Genomic DNA, 19,373 nt, shown 5'->3' on the forward strand with positions numbered 1-19,373 from the left:
CAGGCACTTAATAACGTTAGAGAACCATTTTATTTTCATACTCTTAGTGAACAGACATCCAATGTTCAGCTTCTAGCCAACTGAACCACTGCATTCCAAACAAGCAACAATGCTATAAGTAAGACTGTGGTGAATTTGTACTTGAATGCCTTGACATACAGTCATTCTCTAAGGAGACTATGTATAGGAAATTTATTAGACAGATTCACTACATTAAAGCATTACATTTTAAACTGCATCAACGAAGCTTTTGTTTGCACACATTCGATATGGATAGCAATGCCACAGTGCAAGAAATGACTCATTTATGTTTTACAAGCATCAGCATAGTTTGTTCTTTGATGCACATTTGAGTAAGTATTGTTGTAGTTCCACCTCTACACAAGCCATAATGTCAGAACATATGCAGCAAAAGACACCTCTAATTTGATCAGAACCAATCCCAACAGTTTCTTGTGATAAGCATGTAAAGCTGAGACAACGATGAGCCTAATGATACGTGTTCATTTAAGAACATAGTAGTTACACCACAATGACAACAAGCTTAATTAAACAGGTGATTGTCATTGTTGCATATGGAATCATCTATTAGAGCTCAAAGTTAAATTTATTGCCAGAGTAGCCCACTAGCTCCTGAACAAACTATGTTGCTCAGAAAGTTTTTCAAAGTATGCAGAAGCTGTCACCCAGACAGTGCTTTACCAGAGGTCACTTTATTCTTATAACATACCCACCCACACTTTCGAGATCAATGCACTAAGCATCGCTGTGCCTTCACAAACACCTATATGTGTGCTGAGGTCATGCTCAGCACCAACTTAGAAATGCATAAGGTGTTTTGCAGCAAGTGCTCATGCATGTACAGGTTTGAATAGGCCTCTTCAATTTCACAGTGGTAAAAAAATACGCGCCTATCATTGAAAAAGAGTTGGCTCTCTCATGTCCCTAATGCATAGTTCCACTGGTGCCCAAACTTTTCACTGAACTTCTTGCTGTCGATGGCATCCATTGATTCGGCCACTTTTTTTGCTGCTCGTCTGCACAGAAAGAAATCGCTCCATAAGTGAAAAAGTAAACAACACTGACGCACAAGATATGTTATGATTCTAAGTGGCTACTATAGGCTCCCGACACTGCCTAGGCGGCACGGGCACGTCCAAGCAAGAACTATCAGCACCTCGCGCGGCAGGTTGAGTCAACACAGGCACGGAGGGATCGGTCTGCGCTAGCATTGAAACTGCATGCGCGCTCTTGCTTAGAGCAACAGAAATGGCACAAATTTCGCTTTGTGAATTCAAGCCAATAGCCAAATTATTCGTTTCCACCGACAACAATTGTTGTATGCAGCTGGACACGTTCTCGGCGTGAAAGAATGTGTCTTTTTGTGTGTGTGCTGGAGTATCGGCATTCGAAGCAATGGAAACACACATAAAGTGTTTCTTTGGATATCGACACGCCATATATGAAGGTATGCGTTGACATAGCAATTCAATAGAGTCTGCAAGCATGACTTGGCATTCAAGTAGCTCGCTCTTTCGTGGCACTGCTTCACCGCTCTTGCAAGCGCTAAATTTTCACTTACTTTAGTGTGCTCGAAGTGATTAGCCACTTCACAAGCTAATGCACAGAGGTAATGACGAAGTGAGCCCATTATATTCACGCCACTGAAATGTCAATGCATTTCGATGGATTACTGCGGCCACAATTTGAAGGAAGCGAAATGGAAAATGAAGATATAAATCCAGATTTTTGTAACACGGGCCGCCTCACGGTGGACTTCTGCCGTATTATTATTATTATTATTACGCATTACACTGCTATCGCAAGCCGGTGACAGGCACCACGCTAACAAAGGGAACTGAAAAATATGAATGTAATTAACTCGTCTCAAGTTAAAAATGAGAGTGAATCGGTCTGGTTAGCCAGGCACCGCTGCTCCATGTGAACAGCACCTCCCAGGTGCATAACTTCACTGGATGCTGAAGTAACAGGAGCCTGCCTTGACTGACAGCGCAAGAGCAGATAGGCGATGAAGCATATATAGATATGAACCATCAGCGAGGGAATCGAGCTAGGCATCAGATCACCAGGAGTAATGATCTAGAGAAGACATGTATTTTACGTTAATCTCGATTTATTAAGCAATTTTCTCACCCTAACTGGCGACGAGGATATCTTAACTAAGCCTCTACGGAGAGGCGTAATAATGGTGCAAACGTCTGGCAATGCCAGTAGAAATGTCAACGTATGAGTACCGCAAACACAGTCGCCGGCGATTTGAGGGCTGCCAACTAAACAAGGCCCACGATGCGAAACGGAAAGTGTCAGCATCAGCTCACGTGGTTCAAAATTTAAAAAGATTTATTCTGTTATTGAACATGCCAATACCATGCTGTGCCTCATACGGTTTCAAAGCCGCAAACTGCGTGTCTTACAAGGTGCCTATTCCCCGTCCGTCCAATAGTTGCACTTCTGCTGCGACAGGTAGCGCAGCCCTCGCCGGCAAACTCCACTGTCAGGAGCGTATTGCTCCAAAAATTCCGTCAGGAAACGGGCAGTTTAGCAGTTTAGAGTTCAAGGAAACACCCTTCACTGTACCAATCGTTTTCATTTAAGCATGCACTGACCACTAATAAGAATTAATAAACAGTTTATATTCTAACAATCTGTCATACCTCATACCATCGACACCTCCAAATAAAGTTCACCATCAGCACAGTTTTCTGGCTAGCAAATTGCACTGCACACACTCTTTATACTAATCAGATTAAATGTTGACACTGCCAGTGTGCTACAAACGTAGCATGGACAACAACATGTCAGAGGTATTCAAGACCAGATCGGAGACACAATTATAGCTCAACACAAACTATAAGAAGTGTTAACCAACAAAAAATATTTAACATACAGGTGCGTGTGTTCTCACCAAGCTCAGGCTGCTGCATGTGCAAGCAAAGCTACCAGACCACAAAGAGGCAAAAAAAAAAAAAAAGGCTGCCAAATGTAAAAGCATCACTTTACATCATGTAAAAAGCGCTGTTCATAGCCATTACTTCCAGATGAAGAAATTATCCAAACAAGATCCCATACATTAGTTGTGGCTCTTATATCCCCCCCCCCCCCTTAGGCACAATTTAATTATGCCTGTTGAAAATTTTGCTTGCTTTCATGCATTTCTTGAATCTTCAACATCATTAAAGACACACAGCCTCAGAACAGATTTGTAACCGTAAATATCTCAGTGAGTTTTGTTGCACCTTCAAATATGAGCTCCACACCTAAACACTTGCGAGTTCCAGGAACCATACAGGGTGTTTCAGCAAATACTTTCAAAAATTCTTAAAGGTTGCCTGTGGCAGATAGCACAATTCCAGTTCATGAGCTGGTCTACTCGAAGAGGCGGACATTACTTGCACAAGAAATTGAAATGCATAATCGAATAATTAACAAAAATTCACTAATTAAGTTTTTAACTAATTACCTGATGGCCCATATAGCAATTTACAAATTGTAGCCGTGGAGTTCGCAAGGCGATCCGGATACACTTGGAACGAATTCTCGGGATGACACCAGTTTCTAGATATTAATTCCCGAACTTTGCGGAGAAATGCATTCGCGTTTTAGTTAGTTTCTTAACAAAACAGTTTCTTAATTTTGCATTGAAGCACAAAATTAACTGGAACGCCAATGCATTTCTTCGCAAAGTTCGGAAATTATTATCTCGAAACTGGTGTCACCCCCCGAGAATTCGTTCCAAGTGGATCCGCCTTGCAAACTCCATGGCTGCAATTTGTAAATCGCAATATGGGCCATCAGGTAATTAGTTAAAAACTTAATTAGTGAACTTTTGTTAATTAGTCAATTATGCATTTCAATTTTTTGTGCAAGTAATGTCCGCCTCTTCGAGTAGACCAACTCATTAACTAGAATTGGGATATCTGCCACAGGCAACCTTAAATAAATTTTGAAAGTGTTCGCTGAAACACCCTGTATAGACTATTTCACAAGACTCATCATTGCAAAACAACCAGACATAATCGGAAATTTGCCTAGAGCCAATCACTACTGTCAGAAATAATGAAAGACAAGAACCCGCTACATGATGACATTCTAGTATCTTGGGAAAAATACACATCCTGCAACACTTTTCACTAACACACTCGGCACATAACAATCAATTTTAGAGGACAGGTCCAATCAGAAGCATCTTAAGATGTAGACAATGCATATAGACCATAACTATTTTGATCAGTTCCTCTGATTTAGAGGTATTTCCTTGGCAGTTGTACACACAGCAGCTATACTTAAGCATAAGAACACACAACTACAAAGAAAGAATTGTCACATGCATTAGCACTTAAGTTCAGAAATTCATCAGCATGCAATAAGTAGTCCCAGAAGCATGTACCTCTTATATTCTCTTCAGGTGCTATACGCACAATTGTGCACACAAAGATAGTGCATCAAAATCAAAAGCATTGATTAAAATTATATTTAAACTATGTCGCAAACATATTGAAGCACTTCTGATTGTTCCTGTGCTGGAACTTGGAGACAATAAGTGTAGTCTTTTAGTAAATTTAGTAGGAAGGTAGATGGCTGGATGTTGGCCCTAGGTGTCAGTTTTCGTGTAGTGGGTTCACTTTCATTGTTTTCACAATGTTTAACATCAGGCATATTTTAGAAGCAGCTAGATAAGTGCCTTCAAAGTATGCTAGACATGAAATAGTTGAGGTTCTCATATCTGACGTTCCTGTAGAGAGTTCTCGCATGGAGTCCACATTCTGTAAATTTGACATAACTCATTGAAGAATTGGAAATTATTAATTTGTTCTGCAGCTGTACAGTTTTCATGATTCTGAAAGAAGATAAAATGTTATGAAACAAAATTTTCAATGGACAGAATTAATTATCGCCTGAAGCAGATATGTACACTTCCTTCACCAATAAAAGTTCACAACTCCCAAATGCATTATTATTCCAAAATATGCCATTGGTTCAGCATTAGGCAGAACCTTTGCAGGCTCTCAACACTTACCTTTTCAGCTTCAAAGTGTTAAGTGTGCTAATTACGCCTATCACAGCACCCAGCAAGACCTGTTGTCACCAATACAATGGCTTTACAACTTTTGGCCAAGACTGCTAGAATACGGGCATTAGCATCGGAAAGGCATCGCTACAAAATACCGGCCTTGCACCTGAACCTACTGCCAGTGACGGTCACAATGTGCAACTTCCAATTCTTCAAGTTGTCAAAAAGCCAGGTGATGTTCCAAGTGTGTCTGCAATTCTAATTTAATTTGGAAATACTACCCGCTCGCAACATCTCCAATCCAGATGCTGTTTAAAGCCGCATGGCACAAAAAGCTGCACAATCTCTCACACAACAAAAAGCTGCTTACAAGAGGTATTCCAGTAGATGCTCGCCGCAGGAATTTTTATATGATTCTCAACATCAACATTCACATTTCTGATTTGCAACAAAGGAAGATGGCACTTCATCACTAACATCCATCCGATGCTATTCATATACTTTCATCAAATCAGGAGAAAGCTACGCAACACTTGACATCATTATGGCATTAAGGTACTTCCACATTCCAACCAAGCCAGAGGTTCACAGGAAGATGGAGACTTGAAAAGTGATCAAACAAGAGACGCCTCAGATTCAGTTCATGCTTTCTGTGCACTGCTTATGAACTTATGCTCAACTAAATTACACCTCAGAGAAGTATTACCTGCACACAGCATCATCCTGCCCAATGCAACATAGCTGCTACAGCTTATTTTTTATTATTTTTAAAACAACACTTGTAAAGTCTAGCGCCCTGTATACACATTAAATGTCTGCACAAAGGACTTATACTCTTATAAGCTCTATCTTTACAACATCCATGCACAGACCAGTGAATCAGTATGCAGACAGGCTCTTGCATCCTGTTTAGATTGAAATGAGCTCCTATGTGGCACTCACTTGTTCAAAACCTTCTTCTCAAGACGCTGCCTAGCAGTGGTTACTTGACGGCGACGACTGTGCTGCTTCCGCACTGGTCGGCCCACGCGGAGCTGGACACCTGTGGCTGCCTCCAGGTCCCGGAGCAGCTGGGGATCTTGCCACTCAGGCACACTTGGTGTTTGCTTTACCAAGCTTGGGTCCCGTGGATTGCCAAGCTCATCCCTGGCCACAATTGGGCCATGCAGAGGGCACTGCATGTTCCCATCTCTAAAGGAGGCATCCACAACCTTGTACTTATGACCGAGCATTCATCATTATCATCGGCACCAGCAGCCTATTTAAGCCCACTGCAGGATAACAAAGGAAGATAACAAAAGCGTCCAATTGCCTACCTTAGAATGCATTATGGCACTGTCAAATGTCTCGGAGACACATCATGCTTAGCTTTCTACTGTGCTTTTTTTCTGCTGGCCTCCTCACTTCCTCACACTTCGGTCACATGCTCTCTCTTTGTGCTGGCCACATGTGCTAAATTTGTCTGCTGCCATGTTGACAAAGCAGCAAAGTGCAAGTGATGAACAGAGCCCATCAGTCAGTCAGAACATGCCAACATCACGAAATGTGGCAGTTTTTGCATGTAATGCATGTCACTAAACTGTTTTTTGCTTGTTACCTGCAGTTGGAACAACAAAATCAGCTCACTGCTGCACGTATGAGCACATTGTGCTAAATTTCAACGTCACCTATATTGCTAAATGAAAACGGCAGCATATCAGTTGGATGGCCCTATCATACAAGTCAGCACTCCTATCTTACTCGGTATGCAAGACAAGGACATCTACCAGCAATCTTCAGTTACCCTGTCTATATCGGCCAAATCTACCTTATTCCAGCAAATTTCCTGATATCACCACCACATCTAATCCTCTGTCATCCTCAAATGCTGAAAACATATAATTCAATTGGACACATTTAATCCATTACAATGGGACTATGAAACAATGTTTGACTACAGAAAGCTACGAGGTGCAATATCATGGTCTGCACGGTTACAAATGCCTGACTTTCTTGCAAATAAGGTCACCAACCTGTGCATTAGGATGCTCTGACGTGTATTTAACTTTTGTATTTACCAAGACACAGTCAATGCATCATGCTCACAACTTCAGTCTGGCCTTCAGTGCAACTGATATCGCAACCAATAAAATACTAGCAGCAGCAACATTCCCAAGCAATCGGGATACAAAAAAAGAAATAAATATATATATGCTGAAGTAGCAACAGTTTATGTTCACACATGTCTAGGACGACCTTACAAATACATCAAACTCATTTTTATGCCTTTAAAATTTAAAAGGCTTACGTGATCAAAATAAAATGTTGTAGCTTCAAGGACATGTTACATTACATAATACTTAACTTATGCAACACTCATACCTAAAAATAGGAAGAGCAGCTGTGCTGCCTTATTGCATGCCACTCGAAAATCCTGCCTTTGATTTGCTTGTCACCCGACACACATTCAATCAAAATTCTTGATCTACTGTAGTGATTCAATGTTCCAAAGCAACACACAGGCTATGACAGATGTCACAATAGAGACTCTAGATGAATTTCAACCACCTGGGAGTTCTCTAACGTGCACCCAAAGCATGGTACATGAGCATTTTTGCATTCCTAGCCCCAACAGAATGCAGCTGCCATGGCCGCGAATTGAAATCATGACCTCATGCTTAGCAGCAGCAGAGGCTCAATGAATAGTCTAACCTTAAGAAACAGTCAGCAGACCTTGTGTTGGTGTATTGTTGATGGATATGAGAATCGAGGTAGTGAATGAATCTACTGGCAGAAATCAGCACCGTATTCAGGAAGCATGATTAAAGGTAATGCAATGACGTAGTGAAATGACACAGGAAAATGTGACAGGTGAAGTGAGAAACATAAGACTGGGAGATACAGGAAATGCTGCAGGTTCCAGACTATTTTGTTACTGCATAAATACAGCAGTGCTATAAACTACGATTCCAGAAAATGGGACTCATACTAACTGAACAGTTATTCACAGACATTACTTTCATTGTGTTCCATTCAGCTACAGCAACAAAATATGGCAGATTAAAAAAAAAAAAGAAATCAATGATTCTAAGCTGGCACACGTATAGTCCACACCAAAGCCAAAATAACCAATGTGCACAATAAATGACTAAATAAATAAATAAGCCACCTTCCTGAGCATCATATGCCAATAGTAACACACTGGACTGCATATTCAGTGGCAAGGAATCAGTGCAATGAAGAGTGTCCACTCACCTTCAGCCGATCACGTCGAGGACACAATTTGCCACTAGGAAGCGGTGCACGGCAGGCCCACTTTACTGGCTCAAATGTCCCACTGAATTCAATGTGCCTCTCCCGAAATGGCAACGCCTACAAAAATAGTCCAGAGGAAAATGAAATGAAAACAATTGTTCACGTTCCAATCTTATTTTTTTTTTTTTTAGAAGTTAAACATTACCATACCTGTGCTTTCACATTATCATCATCCTTGGAGGTCCCTTTCCAAACACAGTTCAGATCACTGAAGCCACTGCCTGCTTCTTTTTCAATCTTGTCTTGTTCCCAGTAAATCAAGTCTAGGTCAATGTTCCGCACTGGCGCACTATTGGATCTGCTTGGACCAGCCTCTTCAAGGTCTCTGCAAGAAACAAATTCTGTTCAGCTCAAACACTTCTAAGAAAAAAAAAAAAAAAAACTTACTTAGTGCTGGGTACAATCTTACTAGTTGGCTTGTCACTGGAAAGGAGACAAAAGGGGGTGTGTAAGATAGAGAACACATAACAAGTGCCACATGACATACTCATCACTGTTGCTTTCACTGCTGAGCATCCTGTTAAGCCTGAGCAGCTGCGCCTCTCGAGAAGTTGGGTCAGACACTTCATCAGGTTTCTTGTGTCGAGAAGCTTTACCTGGTGCATTCACTTTTGGCTTTTCCTCTACAGGTGTGAGGCCTGTAAGAGGGTCGAAGGCATCAGTGATGGATGTGAAACTGTAAATTAGACTCACCGTACTCAGCCCGCCTGCCAGCAGGAACCACAGGTTCAAAGCCTTCCTTTTCTGGCACCTCTTCAAGTTCACTGTCAGAGGAGTCCTCAGATCCCACATTCAACTCTCCAAACTTCTCGTGCACAATTTCAATGCGGTGTTTAAGGTCAATTGTGTTCCTCAGTACTTCTATTGGATGGTTAATCTTGGCCAGTCCTTTAAGCCACTTTTTAACCATTGGAAAGAATGCCTCCATTAGCTCTTTGTGGAGTCGTCGCAGAGTGTCCAGGACTTCTTCATTGTCTGCTGTCTTCCGCACATTTACTTTCCGTGACAATTCTATTTCCAGATTGAAAGTCAGAGGCACTGCATGGTCTCTTAGACGCTCGGCTAATGATGTTCCTGGCAATGGATCTATGGCTGGTGCAGGTTCCTTGCCTTTCTCTTCTGTCTCACTGGGCACCAACAGACGAAAGCAGTTTTCCATTTGCGTAACACTGAGTTGCACATCTGGTGTCCGCTCAGAAATCTCAGCAAGAAGCCTTCGAGCCCAGGTAGGCTGCTCTTCTGCTTGCTGTATCTTCTGCAACAGAAAAATACTATCGTAGCAGTAACAAGGTAATTTTATGCTTGCTGATCACTACCATCATCATCATCAGACTATATGTCCACTGCAGGACGAAGGCCTCTCCCTGCGATCTCTAATGTCTTGTGCTAGCTGATTCCAAGTTGCGCCTGCGCATTTCCTAACTTCATCACCCCACCTAGTTTTCTGCCGTCCTCGACTGCGCTTCCCTTCTCTTGGTATCTATTCTGTAACTCTAATGGTCCACGGGTTATCCATCCTACGCATTGCATGACCTGCCCAGCTCCATTTCTTCCGCTTAATGTCAACTAAAATATCGGCTATCCCCGTTTGTTCTCCAATTCACATCGCTCTCTTAACGTTAGGCCTAACATTTTTCGTTCCATCGCTCTTTTTGCGGTACTTGTTCTTGAGCTTTGTTAACCTCCAAGTTTCTCCCCCATATGTTAGCACCGGTAGAATGCCATGATTGTACACTTTTCAACGACAGTGATAAGCTCCCAGTCAGGATTTGGCAAGGCCTGCCGTATGCACTGCAACTTAATTTTATTCTTTTGTAAATTTCTTTCTCATGATCAGGGTCCCCTGTGAGTAATTAACCTAGATAAACATACTCCTTTGCAGACTCTAGAAGCTGACTGGCAATCCTGAATTCTTGTTCCCTTGCCTGATTACTATATGCACAAACAAATTCAGCCATAGAAGCACCACACAAATAGAAAACACAGTTTTAGCGACACCTTACTAAGATCAAAATGAAATTCTCTGCACATGTTTTTTTGTGAAGTGAACTGTCGCTCATTTAGAAAAATTTTTATTCTGATAACTGCACTAATTTGCAACCTTAAAGGAACACAGCTTGCATAAATTAACAAAGTAGAGCCGTTTTAGTCCCACGCGCACACATTGAAGCACCATTACAATAAATCCCCGACTACAAAGCCATCGGTTTGACAAAGGGGACTGCAGGACAATTTACCTGTCTCGCGTGCCCATCGTTTTATTCCCCTCATAGCTCACATGGACGACCAGCTTAAACAAATGTCTGCAGAATTTAAGTGAACTGTACAAAACTGCATTACATAATATCAACAATTACTCGCATATAAAGGATGGAAGTTTTATGCTTACTTGTTAATGCATTCAATTGGCGCCAGCACCTTCGGAGCAGATGTCAGTTTAAATGCCTAGGGGTGACGATGTAAAATCCAGACCAGGGCAACAGCATTAATAATTTATGTGGCCTTATGTTTCAAAGCTGCACTTTGGGCCACGAGGGACGCTGCAATGAAGTACTCCTGATTCATTTCAGAGCTCTTGGGGTTCTTGAATGTATACTTGAGTGCACATTCGCAAGTGCTTTGCATTCTGCCTCCATAAGAATATGGCCATTATGGATTAAGTTTAACTAATATCAAGCTCAGAAACAAGATACCATAGCCACTGAGCTATAGTAGCATGCCTCATTAGAAGCTTCATTCTACAATATAAAAGCTGAAATGTGCACATGAGATGTCAAGCTTACTGCCTAACACACACACAGAAAATGCATTTCCTATGTGTTCAATTTCATAAGTGTTCATTTCCTATGCATTTCGCCTGACAAAAGTGCATGTCTGTCTGTCTGTCTGTGTCTGTCTGTCTGTCTCTCTCTCTCTCTCTCTCTGTGTGTGTGTGTGTGCGTGTGCGTGTGTGTGTGTGTGTGAGAACGAGAAGTACGGGAACCGAGGGGCCCGATTTTGATTAATCATATCAGAAGAAGCCAACAAACAACGATACCAGGGACACAACAGAGGGAAAATTGCTTGTACTTACGAAGTGAATTAAAGAAATGATAAATTAATGGAAATGAAAGTGGATGAAAGAACAACTTGCCGCAGGTGGTGAACGAACCCACATCTTCGCATTACGCGTGCAATTCTTTTACCATTGAGCTACCGCGGCGCCGCTTTTCCATCCACTTACTGGGGTATTTGTGTTTTACTACTACAAATAACCTTGGGAGTGTTAGCCAGCGCTACCACTCATAAACCTTGGCGGCGGATGTGGAACATCCTTTCTGCCGCAGGCGTCACGAGTACGTGATCTTTTTGGGTAAAGGCAACTGGTCAATAAATCCACACATGCTACCTGAAGGTATCAATGTTGCCGGATTCGAGACCCTCGTTATGTAATGAATGAGAAGAAAGGTAAGAGCATCGCACGCGTAATACGAAGACATGGGATCGTTCCCCACCTGCGGCAAGTTGTTTTTTCATCTACTTTCATTTCCATTAATTTATCATTTCTTTATTTCACTTAGTAAGCACAATTTCCCCTATGTTGTCCTTGGTGTTATTGTTTGTTGGCTTCTTATGTTATGATATATATGTATGAATGAGAAGAAAGGAAACCGAGGGGGCCGATGATTATTAGCCAAATCATAAGAAGCTACCAAACAATGACACGAAGGACAGCATAGGGGAAATTATTTGTAGTTCTTAACTGAATTAAAGAAATGATAAGTGGAAATGAAAGTGGATGAAAAAGCAACTGGTCGCCTGTGGGATACGAACCCACATCTTCGCATAACGCGTGCAATGTTCTTACCAATTGAGCTATCACGGCACTGTTTTCCAATCCACTTTGTGGGGTACTTAAATCTGTCTACTAGAACTAACGCTGGGAGTGTTAGCCAGAGCCACCACTCACGGCCATGACAGAGGACGTGGAACATCCTATCTACCGCAGGTGCCATGTGAAATTTTTGGGGGTGAAGGCAACTGGTCACTGAAGGCATCAAAGCTGCCAGATTAGAGATCCTCGCTATCTAATGAACGAGAAGGAAGGAAACTGAGGGGCCCGATTTTTATGTCAAATCATAAGCCAACAAGCCACCTGGGTGCCCACAGGGTGTGTCTACGAAGACTTATTTTTAAATAATATTTAAAACAGCCATTTTGAAATAAAAGGACAGTTCCTTCGGAGACATGCCGTCAGTGGTGGCAACCAGGGGGTGACGGGTGACATAGGGTAATGGTAATTATTTGTTAATTAACAAAAATTCATTAACTTCTCGACTTTTAGTTTTAGCAGGCTCATCGTAATTGGGGAAATTGAAGCGAGTTCTCTGTACAAGCCATATCAACTTTTGGATAGGGAAAAATGTGATTACCCACGGAACTGTATAATCTTTTGTACCATCTCTAAATAGAGCTTAGTTGGATCGAGTATGTTTATTCTGCTTTAGTGACATTCCTTAAATGCACGATTTAAGTAATAATATACTTCTACAGCCCGACTTGAAATTATATCATGTACTACAAAAGGTTGTGTTCCTCACCTGTTTACGGGTCTTCAAGTATTCCACGGCAAGGGAAAGAATTTTGTAGCTAGCTCCGAATTTCTCGTTCCACTTTTCGATCGTTTCCCAGGATTTTTCCTTTAATTTCTTGGACGCTGCCTGCAAGGCAGACATTGTTTACAAAATATCAACGAAAAGCCAGACGACAGAAATCAAGAGCATACGTACCGGAGTTCCGGGAAGCGGTAGGTCTGGGTTTGTTTCGACGAGCAGTTCGAGAATTCTCTGAAAATCTTCCAAGATCAACGTCCGAAACAAGTGCGACCTTGTGAACAGTTCATGGATGACAGCAAGCGTGTTTAAACGAACATCAGCGTCGTCCTCCTCCAGCTTCTCCTTTATCAGGGTACAGGCTTCCCTCAACATACGGTCAGAAGAACTGAAACAAAATCACTAAACTGACGCAACTTTCCTAGCACTGGCTTCGTGAGAGCCCAAAAAGGACACTGCACAAGAGACATAACGGAAAAATTGTGTAGCAGTGCGGGCGCCTTTCAAACCAAACACAACGCAACAGGTGTAGTAATTTATACACAAGCAAAACATAGCTCACTCACCGACAAAACCACTTTAGTTTCGCCATGCAATCGTTTTTAACATGTGTTGGTGCCGTAGATGTTAGCGTGTCGAGAACCTTACAAAGCTCTGCAATTCCCTGCGCCATAATAGCTCTTTAAGCGTTTCACCCCAAAATTCAATGCAACCAATCAAACGCCCAATGTGCGTTGTTTTGCCATAAAATAAGAAATAACCCGCTGGGAACCGACTACGCAGAACAAGCAAGAACATGCATTGCACTGGTAGTACTGGCACAGAACACCCATACAAACTTAGAGAAGGGAAACTGTACCTTCCACAGTGCAACGAAAATAAGCGTAGCGGTGGCGTTGTGAACTAAAGTATGCGACCGAGAGATGGCGCTGGCAGAATCGAAACTAATATCATCATCATTAGGTAGTGAGCAATATGGCCGCTACGGTAGCGGTTCGTAGGGCTGGTCGCGCTGCTCGCTCGCTGGTTTGGGGCGTTTTGTTACCGCTTTCGGGGAGGTATTCGTGTGTACTGTACTCTAACATGACTACAGATATCTTCATTATGTCGCCAGGTGACCGAAAGGCCTCAACTGGCAATAAAACACTTCAAACAAGTAAGCTCACATTGTTTATTGTCAATGGTGAATGAGGCAGTACATGATCACAATTTTCGTACAGCTCAGGTGGACTTAATGTTGTCCGTCACTGAGTTTACAACATACAGAAACACAGATTCTCTGCGTTCGACGATTTCAGCTAGATTAAAGAAAGGAACACGAAAAATTTCTCGGCAAAAATGTACTGTCAGCAAGATAAGCTCGAGCTGCAATGTCTCATAGCTCTCATAACACATTGGCGAGAGGCACGAAGTGTAGGAGGGGGGCGTTATGCTAAATTTTACATCACATTTCCTGCTCTTGATATTTTTCTGCTGCACATTTAGTGCTCAGGTGCGGCAGCAAAGGCTTTGACACAAGTAGAGTACTTGTAAGGAAACCAAGGAACGTTATGGAGACAGCAGTGCTTACAAGGACTTCTGGAAATATTGTGTGAATAAACAAGGGCACTAAATCAACATATAAGCAAGCCCAATTAATGCTCACAGATCCTTGGAAAATGTAATTTGTGGTTTCATGGTGAAAAATAATCTCGGTATATGTATTCAAACACAGCAAAGAGGTTGCAAGGAGATGAACACTTCAGTTGAGTAACAGGTGACCAAGAGAAGCCTCAGCTTGGAGCCAGCGTTTCACCAAGCAAACATATTTGTGAGGGCCGAGACGAAGAACAGTTACCACGCTGAGGTTTCCCTTGCCTGTTCACTGTTGATTAGCTGAATGTTAAGCTGAACTTATTCTACGAGTACATTTCAAAATATTTTTGGGAGCACACCGTGCGCAGGTTTTGTCATCTGCTGTTTGAAGAGAAAGAAAATTTGCTTTTAGTGATTTCTCAAGTTTGTGAAGTGTGAAATAGGCTGGCCGGTTGTGTGAGCTTGCCTTTTCTAGCTATCTCTTATGGTGCAGTACTAGCCTAGTTATTGATTTCATGCAAACTGTATATGAGCCTCTTGTAAGCAAATGTAAAATCATGCGCATTTCCAGATCTAATTCTAATCCTAGCACTTGCCATGCTAACTTTCCCTTAGATTTTGTCATGTCATATAAATAACTTAAATTGGACCAATAATATAGAGTACGTCATTAGCAGTGCTAATCACATGCTCGGGTACTTGAGGCGTAACTTTTCCAAAGCACCATCTACTTTAGAACGACAGCTTTACAAGACTAATTCGCTGGAAACTTGAATATGCATCTGCAATACGAGATCCCAGTCGCGTTAATCTTATTACTTCACTTGAACGAGTACAAAATAACTATACTCGTTTCATTATTTCTAATTATAACCGTACTGCGAGTATAACTTCAATGTAAACTGGCCTAGCACTCATTCCACTAGCTAATCACCGTAAAGTCGGCCATCGTTTGCTATTTCATAAAATTTTCTATCACACCACACTTCATGACGACTTCATTCTGCGGCCTCAGTGCATTTCAAACTGCGTCGATCATCGCAGTAAAGTAGGAATTGATTCATGTAACACGAAGTCTTTCTTTCATGCCCCGTACATCTCAGAAATAGAACCACCAAGTATCGTAGCCATCACAGATAACAAACTTTTTTGCAAAACATTAGCTAACATTGTATAATCAGGAGAATCATTATGTTACAAGAACTCAATGCACTTGTTTGTTTTACTCTACTACTTTGTAACCACTCCCCTCTTTAAAGCCCCTGGCCCTGAGGGTACTTTAAGCAAAAAATAAAATGAGTTTCAGTCAACATGAAGTGTCATTTCCTTAAAATTGCATTAAGCGCTTTTGATCATTTTAAAATTCTTTGCATTTTCATGTAACAAATTATCGTTGTGAGGGAGCATGTGATACTTCGTGGTACTAATGCCCGTCAAATTGATTTGCAAAGAGCAGATGACAGAGTTTGTGCATTAGCAAGTAGGAGCTTGCTACATTGTTTCTGTTCTGGTCGTCATGGCTATAATGACTGCAAAAGAAACAAGTTGGGACTCAACATGTTACTTCTCCGATTGTCATAAAGCGCCCTTAAAAGCAACTAAGCTTGTATGTCAAATTTCTCATTCCCGCTCAGTATGATACAAAACTGTAGACTGCTGTTTTCATAATAGGGCTCACACCTCTCTATCTGGTAAACTTCCAAACATTTCATAGTGAGGCACGTAGTTCAAGAGGACCTGTTGTCATTGTGGTGACAGTTGAGCATCTTGTGGCTTAGCGTGGGCAGCTTGCAGACCAATAATCTCTCTTTTGTCCGTCTTCCTGAAAAGAGAAATGACAAAGCCATGACACACATGCAAGCAAAAAATGGTGAAACAAAAGTTAGTCCCATAAATGAAGAAAAATCACGGTTCTAGTTGAAGTGTTCAGAAACATACCCTGTGAGGATTCTGGCCCTTGATGTTACTTCCAGTGGAGACACGTTCACGGTTGACTTCTATGTCCAGAGACAATGGAGTCCAAAGGGATGAGTCCAAATATGAGCAGCGTCTTGGAGGCTGGAGTCGAAAGAAAAAAGAGCCTAAATTACTATGGTGGAAGTGTGCATGAGTTTGTGATTCATGTATGACAGAGAACAGTGCAGGAAACGCTCCATGACAGACAAACGCACAAACACACACACACAACACTGTTTTGAGTGTGCATTTCTTTCAGTGGTGTCCTTGTGTGGGCTGTGCTTAGTCAAGTCTCGATTAAATTACAATTTCTGCCAGATACTAGTAATAAACGCAGTCATCTTATTATGTCTCAAATGCAGTTAATCTAACTGTATCACCGGAACTACACTTGTCACTAATGTGCAGTGAATTTATCGCGGTGTATCATTTATGCAGAAACAGCCAAAACTTTATTATTTATGCTGTACTCATGTTAGCAATTTTAGCAACTTGGCAAAGTAGCAAGAGCCTCGTTTCAATTGCTTTGGAAGGGCAATAACTTTATAATTATTACTATTTTCTACTTCTAAGAAATGTCGACAGGAATCTGCTTTGTCCGCCTCGCACGCAAAGAAATTGAAAGTTGAAAATGCGAAACACTGCTTTTTTACTCACCGGCGCACAAGCCCAGGGGCTGCAAGGTTAATCCGCTTTCGTGGGTAGTCTTCAAGCAGACTGTGCTCGGTTCCAGCGATGAATTTTCGTGCTGGCCAGCACGTTTTTTCGAGCAACCACACGCAACGCGGCCAGACGCGGCAGATCACAAACGGCGGAAGCCGTGCACGTAGCCGCCAGTGAAACGCCGCAGCTGATAAGTTCACCGTCTTTAAACACGTTCGCTTGGTGGCAGCTATCGAATGTTGGACGCATAAACTGGCTGAGGTATTATTGATATCTAATTAAAATGAACCTGCGTGATGCTGCTCAAAGGAAACGACCACCCCGTTCGCAAATATAACCGCCGTACAATTTGAATCGATAAACAGCACGGACTGCAATCGATACCAGTGGGCTGCCGCTGATCACATGTCAGTGAGGCCTCAAAACCTTTATTCAAGTAACAAAGCACGGACTTTAATAACAGAAGTCCAGTAAAAACAATAGACTGCTTATTTTGTAAGAAAATGACACTGTAACTGTGTCTGTCGGTTATTATATGTGCTTTAATAGCTCAAATATTGAGTCGTGTTGAGCGCCCCTAGCAGAAAAAATACAAACTAAAGTATTCGACCAAATTACAGTAGCTCCACTTGCGCGCTTATGCTGGAACGCGCCGCGGTTGATTTTTCGCCCTCTGTGGCCATTTGGTGAACTCGAGAGTTTCCGGGGCCTGGTACTGGCACAGAACACCCATACAAACTTAGGTACTGGTACACACGGCAGCTACGGTCAACGGATTGGCTCGTGTTGGATCGGGAACGCTTGCTTGCTTGATCCTCATCTGTGGCTATGCGCAAGTAGAATCTATTAAAATCATGTTTTATAATGTACCTATCAATTCTCATATACTTACCTATTCCCAAATTTATGTTTGCAGTATTTTATTATTCTCCTTTCTTATTCTTCCCGGTTCTTGGCCAATCTTCCAGAGTGGATATGCGCCACTACCGGCCACTACCATAAAGTAACATACCACTACTAGAGTGTACTATAACGACTTCTTTCTGGGGTTTTACGTGCCAAAACCAGTTCTGATTATGAGGCACGCCGTAGTGGAGGGCTCCGGGTTAATTTTGACCACCTGGGGTTCTTTAACGTGCACTACAAGTGTACTAGAACTACTGAGTGGCGCGACCGAAGCCGGCGCTGCATACCAGCGTTCTTTATTCTATGGTATGCCACTGCCCGATTTAAAGGGTTCAGCCACAGAACACCCATACAAAATTAGAGAAGGGAAACTGTACCTTCCACAGTGCAACGAAAATAAGCGTAGCGGTGGCGTTGTGAACTAAAGTATGCGACCGAGAGATGGCGCTGGCAAAATCAAAACTGGAACCTCGATCAAATCGAACCTCTGATCTCATGATCAAATCATGAGATCAGAGGTTCGAGCAAGGTTGGAAGTTAAGCAGCGAGGGGTAGGTAGACTGGCTCTGGGAGCACACGGAAATACACCAAATCAGGGGGTACAGGGTGACATGGGATGGACGTCATTCGAGGACAGGGAAGCCAGCAGCAAGATAGAATTTGAGGAGCGATTGAGAGAGATGGCAGAAAAGCGGTGGGCAAGGAGAGTTTTCAGTTATTTGTACATGAGGAATGTTGATACAAAATGGAGGAAGCTGACCAGAAAACTGTCAATCAAATATTTGGACTGCAGGAGGGGTGCAAACCAGGAAACAGCGGTTAAGAAAAAGGTTAAGGAAACAGAGAGGGGTCTGTGGAAAACAGGGATGGAGACGAAATCAGCACTGGGCACATACCGAACTTTCAAGCAAGAAATTGCCAAAGAAAATATCTACGATAATTCTAGGGGAAGCTCTTTGTTGTTTGAAGCCAGGACGGGAGTATTGCGGACTAAGATGTACCGAGTCAAGTACCAAGGTATAGACACGTTGTGCTGTGCGTGTGGAGAAGAAGAGGAAACGGCTGAACACCTCATACTTTTCTGTAAGGGGCTTAACCCTACAGTGCAAGGCAACGGGGCTGATTTTTTCAAAGCATTGGGGTTTAGGGACAGTGAAGGCAAAATAGACTTTAAGCGGGTAGAAATAACCAAACAGAGGTTATCTGATTGGTGGATAAAATTAAGGCAGGGGTGAAATTTCACCCACCACAAAGTACAAATTATCTTAATAGTCATGGCTAGGTGGCGTATGTCACCGCCCGATTTAAAGGGTTCAGCCTCATCCATCCATCCATCCATCCATCCTGGGATGCAG

General features: G+C 42.2%; 1 protein-coding gene and 1 long non-coding RNA gene across 3 annotated transcripts; both read right to left on the reverse strand.

Moving 5' to 3' along the window:
• Positions 1-11: 11 nt before the first annotated feature.
• On the reverse strand, positions 12-13,745 carry LOC119461026 (UV-stimulated scaffold protein A). Of its 2 annotated transcripts, XM_037722207.2 has the most exons (10): positions 13,485-13,744; positions 13,096-13,306; positions 12,907-13,026; positions 9,020-9,581; positions 8,814-8,964; positions 8,714-8,749; positions 8,477-8,651; positions 8,267-8,383; positions 5,975-6,207; positions 12-1,037 (listed from the first exon to the last, which is right to left on the reverse strand). In XM_037722207.2, the coding sequence occupies exons 1-10, from the start codon at positions 13,589-13,591 to the stop codon at positions 938-940; spliced, it is 1,812 nt and encodes a 603-aa protein (XP_037578135.1). In that variant the 5' UTR covers positions 13,592-13,744; the 3' UTR covers positions 12-937. The 2 variants fall into 2 exon arrangements, with proteins under 2 accessions (XP_037578135.1, XP_037578142.1); XM_037722214.2 differs by lacking the exon at positions 12-1,037 and having other exon boundaries at positions 5,970-6,223; positions 13,485-13,745.
• A 1,876-nt stretch (positions 13,746-15,621) lies between these two features.
• On the reverse strand, positions 15,622-17,819 carry LOC125945224 (uncharacterized). The gene is made up of 3 exons (XR_007466705.1): positions 17,107-17,819; positions 16,432-16,551; positions 15,622-16,315 (listed from the first exon to the last, which is right to left on the reverse strand). It is a non-coding gene; the product is annotated as an uncharacterized LOC125945224 (long non-coding RNA).
• Positions 17,820-19,373: the final 1,554 nt, after the last annotated feature.

This window comes from Dermacentor silvarum, chromosome 1, assembly GCF_013339745.2.
Source record: "Dermacentor silvarum isolate Dsil-2018 chromosome 1, BIME_Dsil_1.4, whole genome shotgun sequence".
Classification (NCBI taxonomy): domain Eukaryota; kingdom Metazoa; phylum Arthropoda; class Arachnida; order Ixodida; family Ixodidae; genus Dermacentor; species Dermacentor silvarum.

Coding starts and splice junctions, on each gene's coding strand:
- LOC119461026 (XM_037722207.2), bottom strand. CDS start 13,591: ATGGCGCAGGGAATTGCAGAGCTTTGTAAGGTTCTCGACACGCTAACA. Junction 8,750..8,813: donor AGTGAAAGCAACAGTGATGA/GTATGTCATGTG, acceptor TCTCCTTTCCAG/TGACAAGCCAACTAGTAAGA. Junction 6,208..8,266: donor CTCGACGTGATCGGCTGAAG/GTGAGTGGACAC, acceptor GGGAACATGCAG/TGCCCTCTGCATGGCCCAAT.